The sequence below is a fragment of the Macrosteles quadrilineatus genome, unplaced genomic scaffold, assembly GCF_028750875.1.
Source record: "Macrosteles quadrilineatus isolate MER2022 unplaced genomic scaffold, UCM_ALF_1.0 Scaffold_193__1_contigs__length_202579, whole genome shotgun sequence".
NCBI lineage: Eukaryota > Metazoa > Arthropoda > Insecta > Hemiptera > Cicadellidae > Macrosteles > Macrosteles quadrilineatus.
This window is the reverse complement of record NW_026542786.1, coordinates 1-19,775: the sequence shown is the minus strand read 5'-3', so window position 1 is coordinate 19,775 and position 19,775 is coordinate 1. Positions and strand designations below refer to the sequence as shown.

Below are 19,775 nucleotides of genomic sequence, written 5' to 3'. Positions count from 1 at the left end.
ACTATCAATGGAACATATAAATAAATATAAAACATTCATTGATACTAAAGATAACTACAATAACATCATCATAGCATTTTGTTTTAGGTAATATACAGGAGCGGCAAAATGACCTTATGGTTTTCTTTGCTGCCCTGTCGAGCAAGTGAGTGGCGGAGGTTGGTGGGAATAAGGGCGTTACAAAGCCAACGTGTGGACATTTTTAGTAGCCTTGGAGCTGTGGAAGGCTGAGCACCATGTATTTGTAGTGGAGTTGTTTTTAAAAGTCCCAATTCAAATTTATAGAATTTGTTCTTTAAATCATTAATACAGGAAGCGGCAAAATGATAACCGTAGACTTGATTTGTAGACGTTTCAATGTGGGTCAAAGACAAAAATTCGAAACTCGATTTTGCTGTGGGTGCGTAGCTTTATAGCTACTAGTTCAGCATTGAAAACAAAATCAACAGGCCATTTAAGGTCAGCCCGGACACCAGAGAACGTCAAGAGTGTGAGGAAGACTGTGTGGTGTAGTTGAAAGTGTGATTCGTCGTTCATAATGACAATTTTTTCACGTGTAAGCAAACCAATCACTTGTTCTGAAAATGAGATTAGCTTTGCATAACCACTGGGCTTTAACTGTTCTACGATTGCCATTTTGTATGAATGAAAGTGCAGGTCGTATCGTAACTCTCCTCTACCGAGTAGCCACCCATGTGCAGAGCTGCAGCTTATTTACGTGCAGGCCGCTGAAGACTATCTTCCACAGCTGCTCTCATTCTGTCGAGTTCTCTGGCGTCCGGGCTGACCTTGGACGGCCTGTTGAATTTTATTCAATGCTAAACTAGTAGCTCTGAAGTTACCCAACCTCAGCAAAATGGTGTTTCGAGTTGGGACTTTTCCCCTTGGACTCATATTAAAACGTTTACAGAACTGCCGCTGAACAGCTACACAGGAAATGCAAAAAAAAAAAAAAAATAATAAACTCTTCCACTACAAATGCATAGTGCTCAGCTGTCCACAGCTCTATGGATACTAAAATGTCCGCACGTAGGCTTTGGAACACCCCTATTCCCACCACCCTCCGCCACTCACTTGCTCGACAGGGTGGCAAAGAAAACCGTCAGATCATTTTGCCGCTTCCTGTATTAATGATTTAAAGAACAAATTCTATACATTTGTCTATCTAATGTTCTAAAACTAGCATCCAGGAAACATTGAGTTGTTTGAAGTTTAAAATCCTCAATAACTACTATCCAAAACATCAAAATAAAAATGTAAAATAGTTTAAGGCAAAGGAGATACACCTGTAGTATTATTATTAATGCTTTGAATAAGTAAAAAATATACTTAGCCAACGGTTGCTATTTTCATGTAGATGCATTACAAAATTATTCTTTTTTGCGATGCTGTATGTACATTATTAATTGAAAAGTGAGTAAAATGAGTTTCTTTAGTATTAGTCCAGTCATTTTAGGTAAAAATACCCCTCTACCTGGAAATAATTTCTTAAGTGGTGAAACTTAGCACATATGTAGTACTAGTATATCGTGCATGCTGTGCTACTAGTAATTTTCACTTTTTTCACATTTTTCACTAACGGTTGGAAATACAGAAATCTTGTTCAAACAAAATTTAAAGACACCAAAATACATCTTTTACTTATTTACATATTTGTCCTATCTCTACTGGTTATTGAGATGAATTGAAATTAATATAAAAAAAAAAATTATTTTGTTTGATTTCTTTATGAAGGTACACACCTCAAACTCCGTATGTATAAACTATAAATTCGTTACAGCCTTGCGGCTGTAGACGCTCGATAGGAATGTGTTGCATTTACTTTGCATTGAAGCATTCAATTTTTCAACCGCGCGACTAGAGTCGTTACAGTCGCAGGATAGGAATTGGACCTTAAGAATAACATAGGGATTTTAAATTTACAACTGTTTGAATTTTCTCCGTAACCAATAAGCGTACAAAAAACTTTAATACCAAATTATTTGTTTTCTTAAGCTCTTCAAAATGGTCAAGAAATTGGGAAATTTTGTGTTTTGAGGGTTAAAAATAAAAAAAAACAATTTTTACCCCATAAAAGCCTCTATAAAACCCCGTTGCCATGATCCGAACATGGTGTTTCGTGAACCCATTCAAAGTTATCCCACCGTACAGCTTCAAGCCCAATTTTATCAAAATCGGACAAAAATTACTTGAGTTATCGTGTTCACGGACATATCTCTCTCTATATATATATCAAACAAATTTAATGTTTTTTTAAAATAATATTAATTTTAATTTATCTCAATAACCTTTAGAGATAGGGCAAATATGTAAATGAGTAAAAGATGTATTTTTGTGGTTTTTAACTTCTGTTAGAACAATATTTCTGTATTTCCAATGGTTAAGTGAAATATGGGCAAAAAAGTGAAAATCGGCTCCCATTTTTCCAAGATGGCATTTTGTAGCACAGCATGCACCAATGTTGATTTTTGATATGTTGTTACTGGGTACTAGTACTACACATGTGCAAAGTTTCACCATTTAGAGAATTATTTCCACTTAAAACCCTAATATGAATAATTCAACAAACTTTCTAATTTCAAAACAGATTTCTAGTTGAGTTTTATAGAAAAAATAATAACTGTACACACTGCAAGATCATGGTTACCTCAAATTTATAACAATAAAATCAACACAAAATGAAAACAAGAATTTTATGCAAAAAGAATGGAAAACATGCATTTTTAACATCTGTTCCATATTTCAAAAGTCCATTTGGCGTACTTGTGAATATTGGCAAAGTTTGCCAATGATAGAGTAAACGAACCATTTTATTAGGAACTAATTGGATACTCAAATAAAATAAATAATGATGATGGATTCACCCTAGAAAACATTGCCACATATGGTGGTGTAATACAAATTATAATAATTAACTGAAAAAATCCAATTTGACAGAACACAATGACTACTTTTATAAATGTTTTCTACTAAACTATAAATTAGAAGAACAAGGTGTTATAAACTATACAATTTAGTGAATTTACCCTCCAACTTCTCCAAGCAGCTGCAATGATGATTTGACTTCTCTTTTTTCTTAAAAAATGCTTTCTTTCTCTATACCCTCTCCAGATCTTTTGAATAAGTGTTGCTAGGTCTTCTAATCTTTCTCTTCTGAATTCTTCTAGTTCAAATACCTATAAATGGTAATCTGCTTTATTCATGTTCAAATGTAATAAAAAACCTGGTTCAATAGAATTTTCAATTAAGACTAATGCAACTACAAAACATTCTCTATTCACCACATTAAAGTTGTACAAGGATAGTGGAATATACAACTTTAACTCAGAGTGTTGATTAAACTTGCAACTTAACTTATAATTTGCTATCCCCTTTTTGATGCAAATACCACCAACAGTATATACCTACAAATAAGGGAATATCTAATGGCTTCCTATAAAAAAATATCACTTAGATCCTTGTCTAATAAAAATAACATTGACTGAATTTGTCGCTTGCAAGATAAAGGGGCAAAGTTACATCAAGGCTGAAGAGGACCTGATTCTATAACAGTCCCAGTCTAGGGTGTTTTGGCTCTCTGGACTGAAATATCACGATATCACATATATACCCCTTTGTCCCTTTGTCTTGCAAGCGTCGAATTGGTGCTTAGATTGCTACAAAAATAATCAATTTTATTTATTAATAAACTAAAATGAAGATTCATAAAAATATGTCCATAAACAAGTAATTACATGATAAAAAAGGAAATAAATAACAAACTAAATTATGAATTGTTTGATACATCAATAATAAATAGACAATAATGTAATAAACAAAATATGTTTTCTCTTTCTGAAATTAAATAGTGATCAATATTTAAATTTTTTGTAATAATAAAACAGATGTTGGTCGACAAAACATTCTTAATTGGATAGCTTTTACTTGAGTCAGGCATATAAAAATACCATCAAAAGGGGCTTTTGGTGTGTAGGGACATAAAAATTCAAATTGAAAATTATCGTCACATAGGTCTTGTTATGGTGACTACACAATAATAGGTACCGTATCAGCAAAGGAAATTAAGTTAATTTAGGTGTTACAGTTTTAATTGGATCTTAATATTTAAAAATGATCAAATATAAATGTAAAACAGGCACTTACAGATCTAGGACTACGAACAAATATCTTGCTGCGTCCAAAGGCAAACTCGGCAGGAGGGATGGGGAGGTCTCTCAGAAGGTAGGACACCCCTTCAACTGGAGTGCCTACCCAGCAGGGCCATGTCTGCAAGGAGAGCATCTTATACCTGGTCAGGAACTGGGTGTAGGTCAGGCGGAAGCAGAACCCACATCTTCTCAACCGAACTGTCTCCAGAAGTCTACCACAAACAACAAATCAGACTTTGAAATACTACCAGAAAGTGATTTTTGTTTACAGTTTGTAAAGGAATGTTTGCCTAGCTCCCAAATTTTGCTGCTGAATACTACTGTATTTTATGGCACCAACTTATCACACAAATGGGTTAGGTACAGTCATTTTCCCAGCTGCCGAATTTGGCAGGGACTGTACTATGAAAAATGAGGACACTAAAAAAAATTGCTTCACAATCACAATGTCACAAACAAAACTTTTTTCCCATGTTTATCAACTACTATACTCATTAAACTGAATCCTGTTCAGCCGGCATAAAAACATTTTGTGCAACTGTCTTTCAGAAAGCAAGAAGAAGAATAGCTTGTTTCTGGTGAGTAGAATGTTTACTTTGAATGAAGACATTTCATTTTCCAATCTTTGGTGATCTTTAACTTTATATTTAATAAAATAAAATATGTATTTGGGCAATTTGAGAGTGGAAGTTCCCCTACTACTTTTTTTATTAATGTATGTTGTAGCTGACTGACGTAGTGGCAAATCTCAGTTGTTGAGTTATGGTTTTAAAGGAAGATCAAGTGGAGGGAATGGATTTATTCCCCGAAAACCGCATGAACGTTGTGGACGGAATGTAGTTATAAAAGGATACAAACTAGGTCCCTGTTTTAAGTGCCACTTTCCATATCGTTGGTTGTTTTGGAAAGTGTTAAAAAATGAGTTTGCAATGTAAATGTTTAAATATAAATAACATTTACTGTTAAATACAAAATTAGCTTCTCCTACTGTTTCATCATTACTTACCGTTATGACAAGCTCTAATTAATAGCCGAAAAGGTGAAAAAAATCTGTAAGGTATAAATTAAATGGTCTTTCTTCCATTAGATGAAAGATTTAATATTTAGGAGTTAGAAACTTAAAAGGTACTTGAACTACTTAGGTAGGGGATACTTACCCTAAATATCTAACTTGATGTTGAACTAAGGCCATTTCAAAAATCCGGGGTTGTTTGAGCTCATTAGGCTTGATGCACCTAACATAGTGCGGTTGCTTTGTGGTTAGATTGCGTACTAGTCCCTGAATGGCTATCTTGAACTGTGTCCCGGTTGTAACTGGTCTCTTAACACAAGCCCTCTTCGGGTTACCTGAATGACATATATAAATCATTTATAACAACTTAAAACAGTATGATAGTCTGCTTCATCCATTAGAAATGGGTTATTCGTGCCTAAAATCTTTTAATTTTGATTAGTAAAAAATATGTGTCTAAAAATTTATTTTAACGATTTTGAACGACTTCTAGGCTATCATATATTAAATATTCTTGAGTAGGTATAGAATTGTAGTTAACAAGAGCTAGCTATCAACTACTGACATTTCATACCTTCAGGAAAGAGTGTTTTGAGCAGCGGGTGTTGACATCGGTGCATGGCCATTGAAATGTCCCGAGGTAGGAAGTCATTGTTTTTCTCTATGAAGCCTGTCACATTGTAAGTCACAGTGCCAGCAAAGTGTCTCAACCTAGAAGCATTATCATTCATTGGGGATTAGCTTTATATGAATCAGATCTCGATGAAAAATACAATCATAATTTTATAGTACAGTCAATGTTGCAGACATAGTCTATCACTGATTATCTAGATAGTTTCCCCGGGCATCGTTTCAGGGCCTGGGATCTTAACCCATTTTCTGATGGGAAAGAACCGAGAAGAAAAAAAGATTTGTGTACAAAACCAGTTAGCATTGGGAAACACTATAGCTGAAAACAAAAATTTGGAGCAGTCAAATAAAACAGGCTAACAAAAAGGAAATATGGAAATCTAAAACACAACACCCTATAATATTATAAATATTATGTTGAGTTTTATAACGTTACATTCCTTGGGCTTGAGCTACAAGTATTTTTCAGTTTGAAATACCTACTCCAAAAATGTTTATAGCTTTTGTTTCCCAGCTCTGCTTGATTTTTGCATATTCAAGGTACCTTCCTATCTGAAAATTGGGGTGAGGATCATTCCTGAAATGTCGTAATACTTATATTTTATTCAGCCTCCATTACAAATGTCTGCAATAGTTCATTAAACATCGTAAACTTGTCATCTTCAATGATAAACAGTAAACAAGAGGCTGAGGCATGATTATGGAACGTGTAAATACAGGTATGTATACCAATTATTTAGAATTCAAATGCAATCTGGATACTAAACTCAAGAAATTACATTTTTTCTTTAATTTGAGTCATAGACCTACCTGAAACAATTGGGAGGTAGGCTGTTATCCGATGTTGACGTGTGGCGGTTTCTTCTCTCTGGCGTCGTGTGGCTGTGACCACAAAGTGCTTGAACCCGTGATAAGAACACTTCATCCGACACATTTGCTTTACTACTCTCTTCATCCAAGATTGACAGAATTCCATGGTTGTTCTGGGTGTCAACAAACAAGATTCAATAAGGTCAAGAATCAATATCAATAACTATTAAATAACTACTAATGAATATTTCAACAGTTTTCGTTTTAAACCTGATAACTCTGCTATTTCTAAGCTGCCACCATGCCATTTCTAAGCTGCCACTATGCCATGGACGATTATACCCGGTTTGGTCAGGGAGTGCGGCTGGCCAAATATTGTACCATATACAGGGTGATCAACTCAAGGAGGCCATTATTGGGATATTGGAAACGGTAAGAATTAGAGAAAACTTTAAATGGGGGACATCCCATTATTTTTTGTGGCAGTCAAAATTGTTAATTTAGTTTTTTGAAATTCAGCAGCCATTTTCCAATATGGTGACCAACTTTAAAATTTCTTATGGAACACCCTATATTTTATCATGTTTTTGGATAGAACATTTTATAAAAACTTTTTATTCTTGACATTTTTTCTATAAATCCACTCATTTAGGAGTTACAGCCTATGAAAAAATTACTTCCGGTGTACATTTTACATCATGTAGCTCCTAAACGAGTAAGTTTAGAGCAAAAATGCAAAGAGTTTTTGGAAAATGTCCGTCATTTTTGAAATAATAGAATTAATATTTCTTACGTATTTTATGTGGATGCAATTTTAAGACTTAATTACTTATCACATTTTCGCTGTAAACCTACTCGTTTGGGAGCTACATGATGTAAAATGTACACCGAAAGTATTTTTCATAGGCTTTAACTCCTAAACAAATGGGCTTATAGAAAAAATGTCAGGAATAAAAAAGTTTTTGAATTGCATATTCTATTCGAAAACATGAACAAATATTCTTAGGGTGTTCCATAAGAAATTTCAAAGATGGCCGCCATGTAGAAAATGGCAGCTTAAGTAATCTGAAAGGCAATAAAAAAGAAAAGATTTTGTATTGCTGGGAGTATTGAGCTGTGCTGGTAAAGTTGCAGCTATTTATATTAAATATTGTGAGTCCAATAATTTATTTAACTGTTTTTACAATGGTTTGTAGAAATAAAAATATTTATCTGTCTCAGGAACCTTGAAGTAGCCTAAGTTAATTCCATGTTACTTTCTTGGATTTAAAATTGAAATATATGATCCGTCTAATTTTAATTGATTTAATAGTTTGAAGCAACCACTTAACTAACCATACTTCAAACTGAAAATTTGAGTTGACTGCAAACTGCAAACAAATCTAGGTAGTTGACTGCTGAGTAAATAATATTCAACATCAAAAAACAAGATTGCACACTTGTATAGTAGACGTCATGATACTAAGACTAACAAGTAGAAATTTTAATTAGTATGGAAGGAAAGTCGATTTATTGAATTATTGATATAATCTTGAGTTTATGTAAAATGATCTATAAATGTTTTGAGTTTAAAGAAATATTTATATTTTTTAGTTTCTAGCTTACTACTTTAGTTCAATAACTGCCCAACATTACATTGTCTTTTGGAACAAACAATTTGAAGTTGGTAAATTAAAAAAAAAAACCATGCCGCTAAATGTGACTATTTGTTAAATTAAACAAGTTGTCTATTAAAATGCTAAATCTACTCATTACATTTGAAAATTGTGTTAACATTAAAACCAAACATGATGACTAAATGGCCATTAAATAAAAACTCTAACCTACTTATCAGCAGATAAGTAGAATCTGTAGATTAGACAAGAGATGTTTTGATGTAGCAACCATCTTACTGTGATCTATATGACAGGTTGAAATAGCTCAAAGAGTTTTCACTTTGTTTTTCAATGGATCTTAAACACTTTTACTGCTAAAACCATGTTGCATTATTGCATTAACAAAACCAAATTATAATGGGGGTGGAGTGCTACTTAACAAAACTGTTAGTGAATCACAACAAGGTTTTTATCTTTGGAGTCAAATAACCAAGACAAGATGCATAGGGAGGGAAGTCTATTGACATGTGAGTTTACAATAATTTCATCTGGATTACCAGTAAAAAATTACACTCAAGTTGGACTTACATTGTGGTGAGTTATTTTAATTTTTAGTTGGTAATCAAGTTACTTGGTTTTTAAAATGAATTAGGATTTTTTACTGTTAAATTGTTTTTTATACAAGATGTATACAAATTCCCTGGAACGATTTTGTGTATTTGTTCCTTTCCTTAGGTTGAGGCAATAAAAAACATCATATAACATTACCGCAATCAGAACAAACCAAATAGCCTAACTGGTTTCCTACCCGTCTGTTTGTTTAAGTTGTTCATAAATTAATCCATAACATTTGAAATTTGAACTACTTCAGCGATTCACTTTGAACTTAGCACATAGGACATATTTTTGTACAAAATGTCAAATTTGTAATTTGTACTAATTCAAGATGGCCATAATTATAAATTTTATATCTTAAATACTTAAAAAACAAGTGATTTCATTAAAACCGTCTAGGCTATTTTGGTAACTTTTATGAATAATACTCATGATCTGGTAGGCCTACAATGTTTTTACATAACTCTCCCTTGTAATTTACCTAATAATAATGTATATTTTTCTCACTTTGTCCCCAAGATTATCAGTTGCAGATATGGCAGTAGAGGATATAACTCACATTACTGTCAATGAGGAGCTCAGTTTTAAAACATAAGATTAACTTTGAGGAATGCATCTTCATTCTTTATTATATAGATAACAGTAGAACATAATAAATATAAACAAGGGTATACATTGTATCAACTACAAGCTACGTCTTGGAAAGATCCCAAACCAGATGGTAACCTCAAAACTTGTGTTAAAAAATTTAAGAATATGTTAATTGTTCTGAGAAGCTAGTATATATCTCCCTAAAAATTTACCCTTTGCGAGGACTTTCAAGGTCTAAGAGTTCTTTTTGATATGCATTCAGTTCATCTCAATTGTAAACCTGCATTTGACTAAAAACTCAAGTCACAGGAAGAGGAAACATTGAAAATTTGAACTACTCCATGGTTTAAAAGAGGGTCAATGTTGTAGACAAACATAGGCAAATAGAAGTAACTAAAATAGATCCTACAAATTATGTATTAGATTGATAGCAGAAAGTAATTATTATAGTAAACACCTTTTAACTCCACCTGTTAAACCGAAACCCTAGTTAACTGATCATAATAATAAATTAAATTAAATTGGAAAATTAGCTAGGTTGTGGGAATTGTCTGCTGTGGTTCGTTTAGTTTGCCAGGCTTGGCCAAGGGAATGTAATGGAACAGACAACGATATGGATTTAATAGCTTAGTTAAGATAAAATTCAGAAAATAACTACCGTATCAACTATTTTAAGAAATTGATTTTGTGAATAAAGTTTTAAAATTCAATTTCACCCACTAAAGTGAAAAACAACTGTTGTACAGAAAATGCCATGTCCCCTTAATTTTGGTTGTGGTTTTGGTTTGTTGTAATTAATAGAAGGTCCCCAACTTTTTCTAACCCAGAACTGTTTTATACATTACATTATTCCAGGCTAGTCCTAGAGGGTCGCAGCATTATCACATGAATAAAATCCATTGTTGATTGGCGGGATTTGAACCTAGGACCTCGGGCTCTGAAGCCTCAAGCTCTACCACTAGACCAGCTTACTCCCAAAGAAAGAAGGTCACTTTAGGCCTTAATAATAAATATAAACCAAATTTTTAACCTCTGGCAAAATATCCCACAAATTATGACATGAAGTAGTTCTGTAGATCTAGGAGTTTTCACAATAAATTAATGCTATTACTTATTAACTAAATATATATTTAAATAAACAAATATTCTTATTTACAAATTCACACAATCTTACAGGAATTTTCAAAGTGATCAACTAACGATCTCAGGAACTTGAACCAATTGAGTCTTGATATGTAAAATTCAATCATTGGAAAGAAAAATAAATATTTAATAGAATAATACATTGCTAGTCTGGAAAATAGGTGTTTACCATAAGGTACGGTAAACATATTAGACGAGTGATGTATGATATTTTTCACCTTTACTTTCTTAAACTTATCTAACAATAAATAAATTGTCAAAATCTGTAATGCTCCAACAGACTTAATATAAGGACTTAACAATCACTACCGGAAGGCCTATTCATTACTCCTCTAAGATAACCACTCACTTGTCAATGTTAGACTAATTTTATTATCAAACTTTTGTGATTTTATCTTTATAATTAAGTTTTAGTAGGATAGATTTTAATGATTATGGAGAATGGGTTGGACATTATTTGATCAGTAACGTTGATGTAAAAAAGTGCAACTTTTTATTTACAGAATAAACTTTGCTTTTTTTGGATAAAGAAACTTTACGCAATTATACAGATGTTTATGTGCAAAAATAAAGTTTATTTGTTTTAGTTTGTACATTTTTCCATGCCGATAATCACCCTAGTTATGTTTATGAAATACCTGAGGTGTTTATTGACCAAAATTATGCTAATTATAATCAGCTAGTGCCTGGTAAAATTCATCACCGTACAGTAATACGCAATCATATCCCATTAAGCAGGCGGCAAACAGCTGTTTTCCAGACTAATTTAATGTGCGGAAAGTCCATTAAAACAGTGTTGTGTGGCAAAAAGCTTTGCTGTTTTTATATAAAAGAGTTACCTTTTCTATGATGTGACAGACATTGGAGTTGTTGAAGAAATCTACCGGAGTCCAGGTAATATCCTCCCTAAGGTACTCTTCCTGCTCCTGCTTCAAAGTGGCTTCAATGATGACCTGATGAAGCTTCTCGTTGCAGAAGTTGATAACAAACTGTTCAAACCCATTCTTCTCTAGCATTTCAAACCCGTATACATCTAGAATGCCTAGTACTCTCCTCTTGCCATACCTTCTCACCTAAAACCCAAAAGCAAACGTGTTTTCATTTCGTTATTTTATGTTTATCCACACCAGCGACATTGTTTACATATTCTTTAAGGGAACTAACACTGAATTTTTGTTAGCATAATTGATTGATAGATCAATACAAATGGCATTTGTGTCCACAATCTTGCTTGGAATAGAACCAGCGTCCTTAAGATTTTAAGCCCAGCACTATTACCACTCGGCTACTCAGATCACTATGTAATTTTGTTTTGTAATTTCTGTCCTAAAAATCAAATCACACATCTTTGCTATAGTACTTACTTATACTGTAGAAAGGTAAATGAACCTAAAACAACAAAAAACTTCCAAAATAACACTGGTGTTATAAAAAAATACCCCCGCCGCAGCAAACCTGCCGACTAAGCAAATTTCCATTTGTCTGAATTAATTTCCAGTTAAATATATTTTAATAACATTAGGTTTAACGAGTACCTAGGTTTGCTGCTACAAGGAAACTAATAAAGTGTGTTTTTGAGTAAAATATTGATAGCTTAGTACAAAATAAATAAATTTGCCAAGTTTGATCAAAATATATCCATAAACAAGCAAACTACAACATTTTACAATATTCTCCATAAGAATAACATGGGAATTTTAAATTTACAATTTTTTTAATTTTCTCCGTTACTAATAATCGAACAAAAATACTTTTAAATACTAAATTATTTGTTTTTTTAAGCTCTTTAAAAAGGTCTAAAGAGAAATCGGGAAATTTTGTGTTCTGAGGGTCAAAAGTGAGAAAAACCAATTTTTACCCCATAAAACCCCCCGTAAAGCCCCGTTCCCATTGTCCGATCGTGCTGGTTCTCGAACTCATTCAAGTTTATCCTGCTTAACACCTTTAAACCAAATTTCATCCAAATCGGACAAAAATTACTCAAGTTATCGCGTTCACGGACGTATACATATATATATATATACATATAAGTCTATATATATAAGTCTATATATATATATACATATATAAAAATTTGAACGAATGGTGTTTTTGGCCTCTGGGGACATCAAAATGAAAAAGTCAATCGGTCCCGGGTCTAGGTCTTACCGTGCCACCTACGGTAATAGCTACTTCCCTATAGGGAAATTCGCTAAAACAAAAAAAAACACTGATACGCATTCATAAAATTGAAATTTTTTATAAGCCAAACTCGAGTTGTTATTTCAGGGTACAAATGAAATAAGAAAGCCAGAAATAGGGACTGGTCAAATCAAATCACAATATGTATGTTTGATGTTTGTAAACAAACAAGCAAGCAGAATTTGATCAGCTGACTGGCACAGTTTCAGATTCATTCAGTGTCCAATGTACAGTGTGTGTGTGATCTTGAGTGAGGAGTGTTCAACTACTTATACTACAGACCTATTAAACACTTGTAAAACATATATGTATAAATAACAAGAAAAATTGTATTAATATCTTTGAGGGGGGATTTTTAAAAATTAAACTCCTAGCTTTAAGAGCATTACTAACTAGGAAAGCACAAATTTAATTTCATTGAAATCAGTAGCAGGATTATAGGCTGTGGTTTCATTTTAAGGTAAGACTGATTAACAACAAATCTAAGTAAGAGTATTTATATTTTATTTTTTATTCTTTCATTATAAACATTGGCGTTGTAACTAAATGTTGGGTTTTTATCCTGAATTGAAAAGTTTTATATTTTAAATCTCTGAAATCAGAATATATTTCAAATCGCAGAGCTTGTTTATAAATCAATCATATTTGGATCAAATTTGACAAATCTATTTATTTCCTACCATAGGTACTATTAACATAATAAAAAAAAACTTTTTCCCTTCTGTGTAGCAGCAAACCTAAGTACTCGTCAAACCTAATGTCGTATACAGGAAATACTTATCTGATGTGTTTAAGAAAATATTTGAGTGAAAATCCAATGAGGCAAATGGAAATTCCCTTAGTCTGCAGGTTTGCTGTGGCAGGGTTATTTTAACTTCAACCAGGCAAGTTACGTATTTTCACATTTAGGTTTCGAGATTTAAGATTAAAAATTTGATTACTTTTAGTTTTGGTTTCAATTTAGAGATTTAAAATTCCTAATTTCGACCATCACTCCCACACAATACAAACACTAAAGATAAATTATCACAACACTAATATAACAATACATTGTATGAGTTATAATGACAATGACTTTTATTTAACACACCTTAAGAGCTTCGTTTATTCGGTTGACAAGCCAAGTGAAGAGTCTACTGTAGAGGGCCTTACACAAGGAATCTCTGGCATGTGTGGCTTCAGTAGCTGACAGTTCTGTGACTAGAGGAGGGTCACACGTCTCTGTGACCTGCAGGTTACGTGACGTCACAGCAGTCTGTAGACAAGACGGTTCCGTCTCTAGCAGGTCACAAACCTCGTACAACTCTGCAACAACCATAGAATGATGTAGGAGTGTTATAGGAATAGAGAGAACCCATGTTTATAACTTTGTAAGATGTCTACAGCAGTTGCCAAACTAAATATGGGGAGGGGGCATTTTCAAAGACCTTACCAAGCAATTTTCAGAAATTGTTATGCGCAAAATATCAGTAAATCATGAAACACTTATGTTTAAGCAAATTGTAAGATGTTAACCAATGGCAAAGTAAATTTTAAAATAATATACAAATATTACAACCAAACAAACAATTCATAGCTGACCAAAAACATTGTTTCGTTGACTCTGCACATTACAAATCACAGTAAAAGCATAACCTCCAACCACTTTCAGCCTCACTTATGTTGCTTAAACCCCAAAAAAAGACTTAACCTAGCATAAAAAATAATAATATCTCGGGTCTAGTAGTTTGTTAAATGTCCTTGAAAAAAAATGAAAACATTTACTATAAGTTAGATGGATCAATTGAGCATACAATATAGTGTATTTAAATTTGTATTGCCTATTTTAGTTGTATCCCAGCCTTGCTGTTCCTGTGTGGAATAAATTACTGAATAAAATGTTGTGTGTTTACAGCGACATCTGGAACGTAACTGAAATATTGGGGACTTTTCAGATCTGGGATATCGAGTAGCTGTAGAAAACCTGAGTTACAATGTTTATATTGATTGGACGTTAATTTGTTTCAGGTACCAGTAGTGCTAGAAGCAGTAATGATCAATGTAATCAACAAACAATCAAGCCTAGGACATGCCATTCTAGAATCAAGTGTCCATGCGGCAAGGACGAAATGCCCCACATTCTTTATATTCATGACTATTGCAATATCTCCATTTGTGTCTTTAGTATACAATGTTATCAACTTAGCAATAATTTTCTTTTTTTTCTGGCACCCTGATCTCTTAGTGGACGTTTTGTATTTGACTTTGACAAATATTTCCTCACTTGTTAATCTATTGTTGTACAAATATTTGAAAGTTGTTTGTATGCTACTATATAGAAAAGTTTTCCGTCCAATAATGCCATTTATTATCAATATTGTAGAACGAGTAGCACATTCAACATTCAATATTGGAATGATAGCTGTTGAACATGTAGGATATGAACATGGTATGAGAATTCTAGTATTTATTTTAATATTGACTTTATTTCATTTTTTAAACATAATTATTTATAACTCGATTCAATTATCCACACAACTATTACACATTGTTTTCGGGTAATGGAAAGAAATCTAAGAAATAAATCGGGTTTAAAGGCATCGTTGTTTATTGAAACACCTGTTTTATTATTAGTATGTAATGTACGATGTGGGCCCTACATAACTGTGGTTTGTAATTTTATTGGATGTTTTGATACATTTGAGATGTCTTGTGAATTTTTGTTTATCAATTTGTGTATATAAAAAAAATTTAACTAGTTTTTTTCATGTGATTTATCTTCCTTTTTTTCTGCCTTTAAAAATTTGTTAATTTGGCTGGAATCTTGGAATATGATAACATATATTCATACTTGAGCACGATAAAATTTCTATAAAACCTCTTTACAATATGGGTTGTTGATTTTACCTGTAAACCATTTATAAAAATCTTGTTAAAACTTACTAACTCCTCTGACAAGAAATATAATTGTAGAAAATTGTGTCAAATTGAATTATTTTACTATTAAATAACCATTAGTAAAACTGATTACTTGACATATGGCACAGGCCTACATTTAATATATCTAGACAGTATCCATTACAATTAAAGTATGTCCACTTACCTATGAGATTTATTTATTTAACTATGGGCGAAAATTACTTTTTGGAGTAATAAAACACAACCAGTATCATGTAGCATAAAACACAGAATTAAGTTCAACAGTAAATAGGCAAGGAGTTTATGTGAAAAATAAAGAAACCCCAATCAATGAATTGGTAATATTTTGAAAGTATTTTATAAAAAAATAGGAGATGTGCAAGTAGATATATAGTTGTAATTGGTAGGTAAAAATGACCTTTGCACGTTAATTTGTATATGACTGTGTCTGTAAAAAAACTTGCTTTTACCACCATCAGCTGTTTTTGTTGTTGCTATATACCACTATAAAGTCTTATTGTTTGTTAAATAAAAACGTATTTTAATCAACTATTTGGTTACTGTATATCCTTTTGCACCTCTCTGTATACATTACATAGAAACAATGTATTACTAAACCACACTTTCAACTTTGTAATTTGCTACAGTAACAACAAATGGTGATAAGTTATAAGAATGAAGATGTATTGTGGATAGAGAAAATTTCTTACAGAGTGTTAAGTAAAGAATCTAATGTGAGAAGATGTACTAAAAACACAATGCAGGTAAAAAGACTAAGATCAGGGAAAAAACTGCCTAACTAAAGTGGAGTCAAATCAATGAACTGTACAACTGGAGTGTAAAGGAACATTAGGCCCAATTCACACCGAACGGACGTCGGGCGGAGACGTGGCACGGACGAGGCACAGACATGGCAGTGACGTGGCGTGTTCAATGCACACCGAAGGGACGGTGAAGGGACGGTACAGTGGCGAGACAACCTGTATGTAGCCTAGACGCTTTGGTTTTTGCTTATTTCTATTAATGTCAATGGAGTTAGTTAACTTCTGTAAACTCAATTAGTACAAACAAGGGAATTGTTCTACTTCCTCACAAAATTTGATATTAAATTCAATGTCGTCTCGCATAGTGAAGAAACAACTCACAATCTACACAAAAAAAAACTCTACACAACAAGGTTGGTAAGTACAAGCACACTATACACAAGAAGGTTGGTAAGTATAGTACAATATTTGCAGTCCGAACAACGGGCGCGCTACGGACATGCCACTTCCGATACGCCACGAGGGACGCCGAAGCGACGTGGCGGTGGCGGGAGGGCGGCCGCCCGCGCCACGTCACTTGTGTGTGCATTGACCAATTTGTTTACATGGGGAGGCGAGGAACGGACATATGTCCTCGCCACGTCCGTGCCACGTCTCCGCCCGACGTCCGTTCGGTGTGAATTGGGCCTTAGGTCTACACTGGAGTCAAAAATATATCCAAAGACAAACATGGGAGTCAATGAGGAGTTTGGATTAACATGAGGGAAAATGCTGTCCTAGTATAAAAGGGTCTTGGGGGTATAACTGTGGAATGACTCGACCGCGAGAGGGGGACAAAGAGAAAATAATCCTCCACCCAACTAAAGTTATAATTACTATCAACAGCACCACTGAGTAAAAAGAAACAAGGGACGAGACCTAAAACACACTGTAGTCAAATAATACCTATCCAGAGCTACACAGGGGGGGGGGGGTTCATGGAGGGAATTTTAACAAACATGAGGTAAAAGAGTATTCTAGTATTAAGTGCAACCTCAATATAAAAATCCTTGGTACAACTAATTCCTTGATGTAGGATGTTTTTCAAATCCCCTAGAGCTCTACATAAGAATTACATTTAATTTCAATTATTCATAACAAATAAACTGTACTCACAACCGCAATATAACATATTTGTTATAATCTCGGCAAATAAATCATTTATTTTCATTTTAGCAAATTACTGGTAGTTGGAACCTCTATATAGTGAATTTCACCTCTATATAACAAAACTCCTATGACTATGTACTTCACTAATGAATGTAACAAACAAAAACATTGTGTCTCGACTTTTAAATTTTAGTTGGTAATTGCACTCTATCATTGTTGGTAGAGCATTTCATCAGTTTCTGCAGAAAGCCTATATTGCTCGGTGTGTGAGCATATGTTAATTTTATTTGCAATGGACGTCAAAAACTAAAGGAATTGGTGAGCTATGATATCATCAAACTATTGATGTTAAAACAAACTGATACCATCAGCTTTTTCTCTAACAAACAGGACGGTCATTTCATACTAATGAGACCACCGAAATAAAACATGCAGATTAGGGATGTCTCGAAATTACGGGCAATTTTCGGGAAATTTTAAATCTCAATCTACGAGACAAGATGCTATTGTGGTCAAGACTTTTGCAGACGAGATAAAAATTTTTTTTTTAATTTTACAATTTAAAAGAAAACGCCTGCAGAAAGTCAATGCAATACCCGCAATACAGGAGCGTGTTGATGTTGTGTTTCCTTTGCGAAGGAGTTTTTATTTAATTATTAATTCTTTACATGAAAATATTGCTTCAATTGTTTTATAACTTTTTTTTACATAGCAAATAATGAGTTAGTGTAAGCAGTGTGAGACATGTTTTACTACTGTAAACATAGCCGAAATAAGTCACTCCAAAATCATTCTAAAAATAACACAAGACTTAAATTTTTTACTCGATACTTTATTAGTAAATACTGTTGTTTTAGACTTATAAATTTGATATTTTTCAAAGTTGAACTATATACTAACTGATATCTCCATGTTTCCTATACCAAAGAGTTATTTCTAATAAGTTAGGCCTTATTAAAATATTTTTTTTATAATGATGTTTTTATCATGTTTTTTATAAAAGATTTTAAAAATTTTTGTCTATTATTATTATTTCTGTATTTAACCAGTCTGTGATAAATCAGTAGGTATTTCAAAATGTAAAAAAAAAAAACAGGTTAAGATATGGAACGTGCATTTCCCATTATGCATGAGAAGGGAAATCCCATCTCGATCTTGTCTCGAAATTTTTATGAGAAATAATAAATCCCATTTCGTCTCGTCTCGAACTAAAAATCCAATCTCGTCCATCCCTAATGCAGATTAGTGCATTTGACACATTTAATTTCCCCGTTTTCGTATTTCAGTTTGTAGGCTACTCAGGCTACTGTATTTATTTTGCTTTCCGTGCATTAATATTTTACAGTTTATTCACAGCTGTAGAGGTTTCATCTTTTAATCTTCACAAAGTAATTGTGTAGAGAATTAAATTATTTTGGATAAAATATACGATTTCACAATATATAATAAGCTCCAAACGTATCTGAGGTGATCTGTGAACCTTGATGTAACAATTTTTTAGGTCATCTAACCCCAATCCAACAAAATACTTTATCAAACAAATGATCGGTTTGTTAAGGATTTGTTTCATCGAGATTGCACTATACAAGGGTGGGGAAGAGGGTGTGGAATACCTCGGCCCAGAGAAGGGGATCGCCGGCTGGGGGAGGGGCAGTGAGCAGGCAGTATAGTGACAGAGCGCTGAGTCAGACCTCTGCGTAGGGAGACCATCTCCGTCTCCAACAGATGGCAGATGTCATACAACTCTGTATCATATGTTAAAAATAAACTGTGCATCCAACACAATGTTGCACAAGTTTTTTATATTCCTCCTTAATGTCCTAGGACGCTAGGCTCTGGCCCAAAATGGTTTTACACATTACTTCAGGCTAGTCCTAGAGGATCGTGGCATTATCACTAGCTAAAACCCTTAGTGACTGGCAGGATTTGAACTTGGGACCTTAGAGATTGAAGCCCCACACTCTATAATTAGACCAGCTCGCTTCCCTGAGGGTTCGTTACAGATGTTTACAGCAACATAAGATAATATCATACAAAAATTGTTCAAAATATACCTAACAATATAATGTTTCACTGGAAGTGGATGTTTTTATTTTATATTGTTCTATATTTTTGGAAATAAAGTATATTTTGATTTGATTTGTAATATCCCCTGTAACATTTACCCAAAACATTGACAATAACCATGAGATTAATGACATCTTAACTGACCTACAAGTTTGAAATTACAGGTCAGCAG

The 19,775-nt window shown here is 33.3% G+C and overlaps 1 protein-coding gene across 1 annotated transcript in view; it reads right to left on the bottom strand.

The window, feature by feature from the left end:
* Nucleotides 1-19,281, bottom strand: part of LOC128982207 (unconventional myosin-Ib-like) — a gene marked incomplete at its 5' end in the record, with an annotated part of 37,776 nt that extends 18,495 nt beyond the window's left edge. The window contains 8 exons of the mRNA XM_054401270.1: nt 3,027-3,176; nt 4,144-4,360; nt 5,306-5,495; nt 5,735-5,871; nt 6,601-6,773; nt 11,384-11,617; nt 13,816-14,030; nt 19,150-19,281. Of these exons, the coding sequence (XP_054257245.1) occupies nt 3,027-3,176; nt 4,144-4,360; nt 5,306-5,495; nt 5,735-5,871; nt 6,601-6,773; nt 11,384-11,617; nt 13,816-14,030; nt 19,150-19,281 (1,448 nt within the window). The remainder of the gene's footprint in view (nt 1-3,026; nt 3,177-4,143; nt 4,361-5,305; nt 5,496-5,734; nt 5,872-6,600; nt 6,774-11,383; nt 11,618-13,815; nt 14,031-19,149) is intronic.
* Between the last annotated feature and the right edge of the window lie 494 nt (nt 19,282-19,775).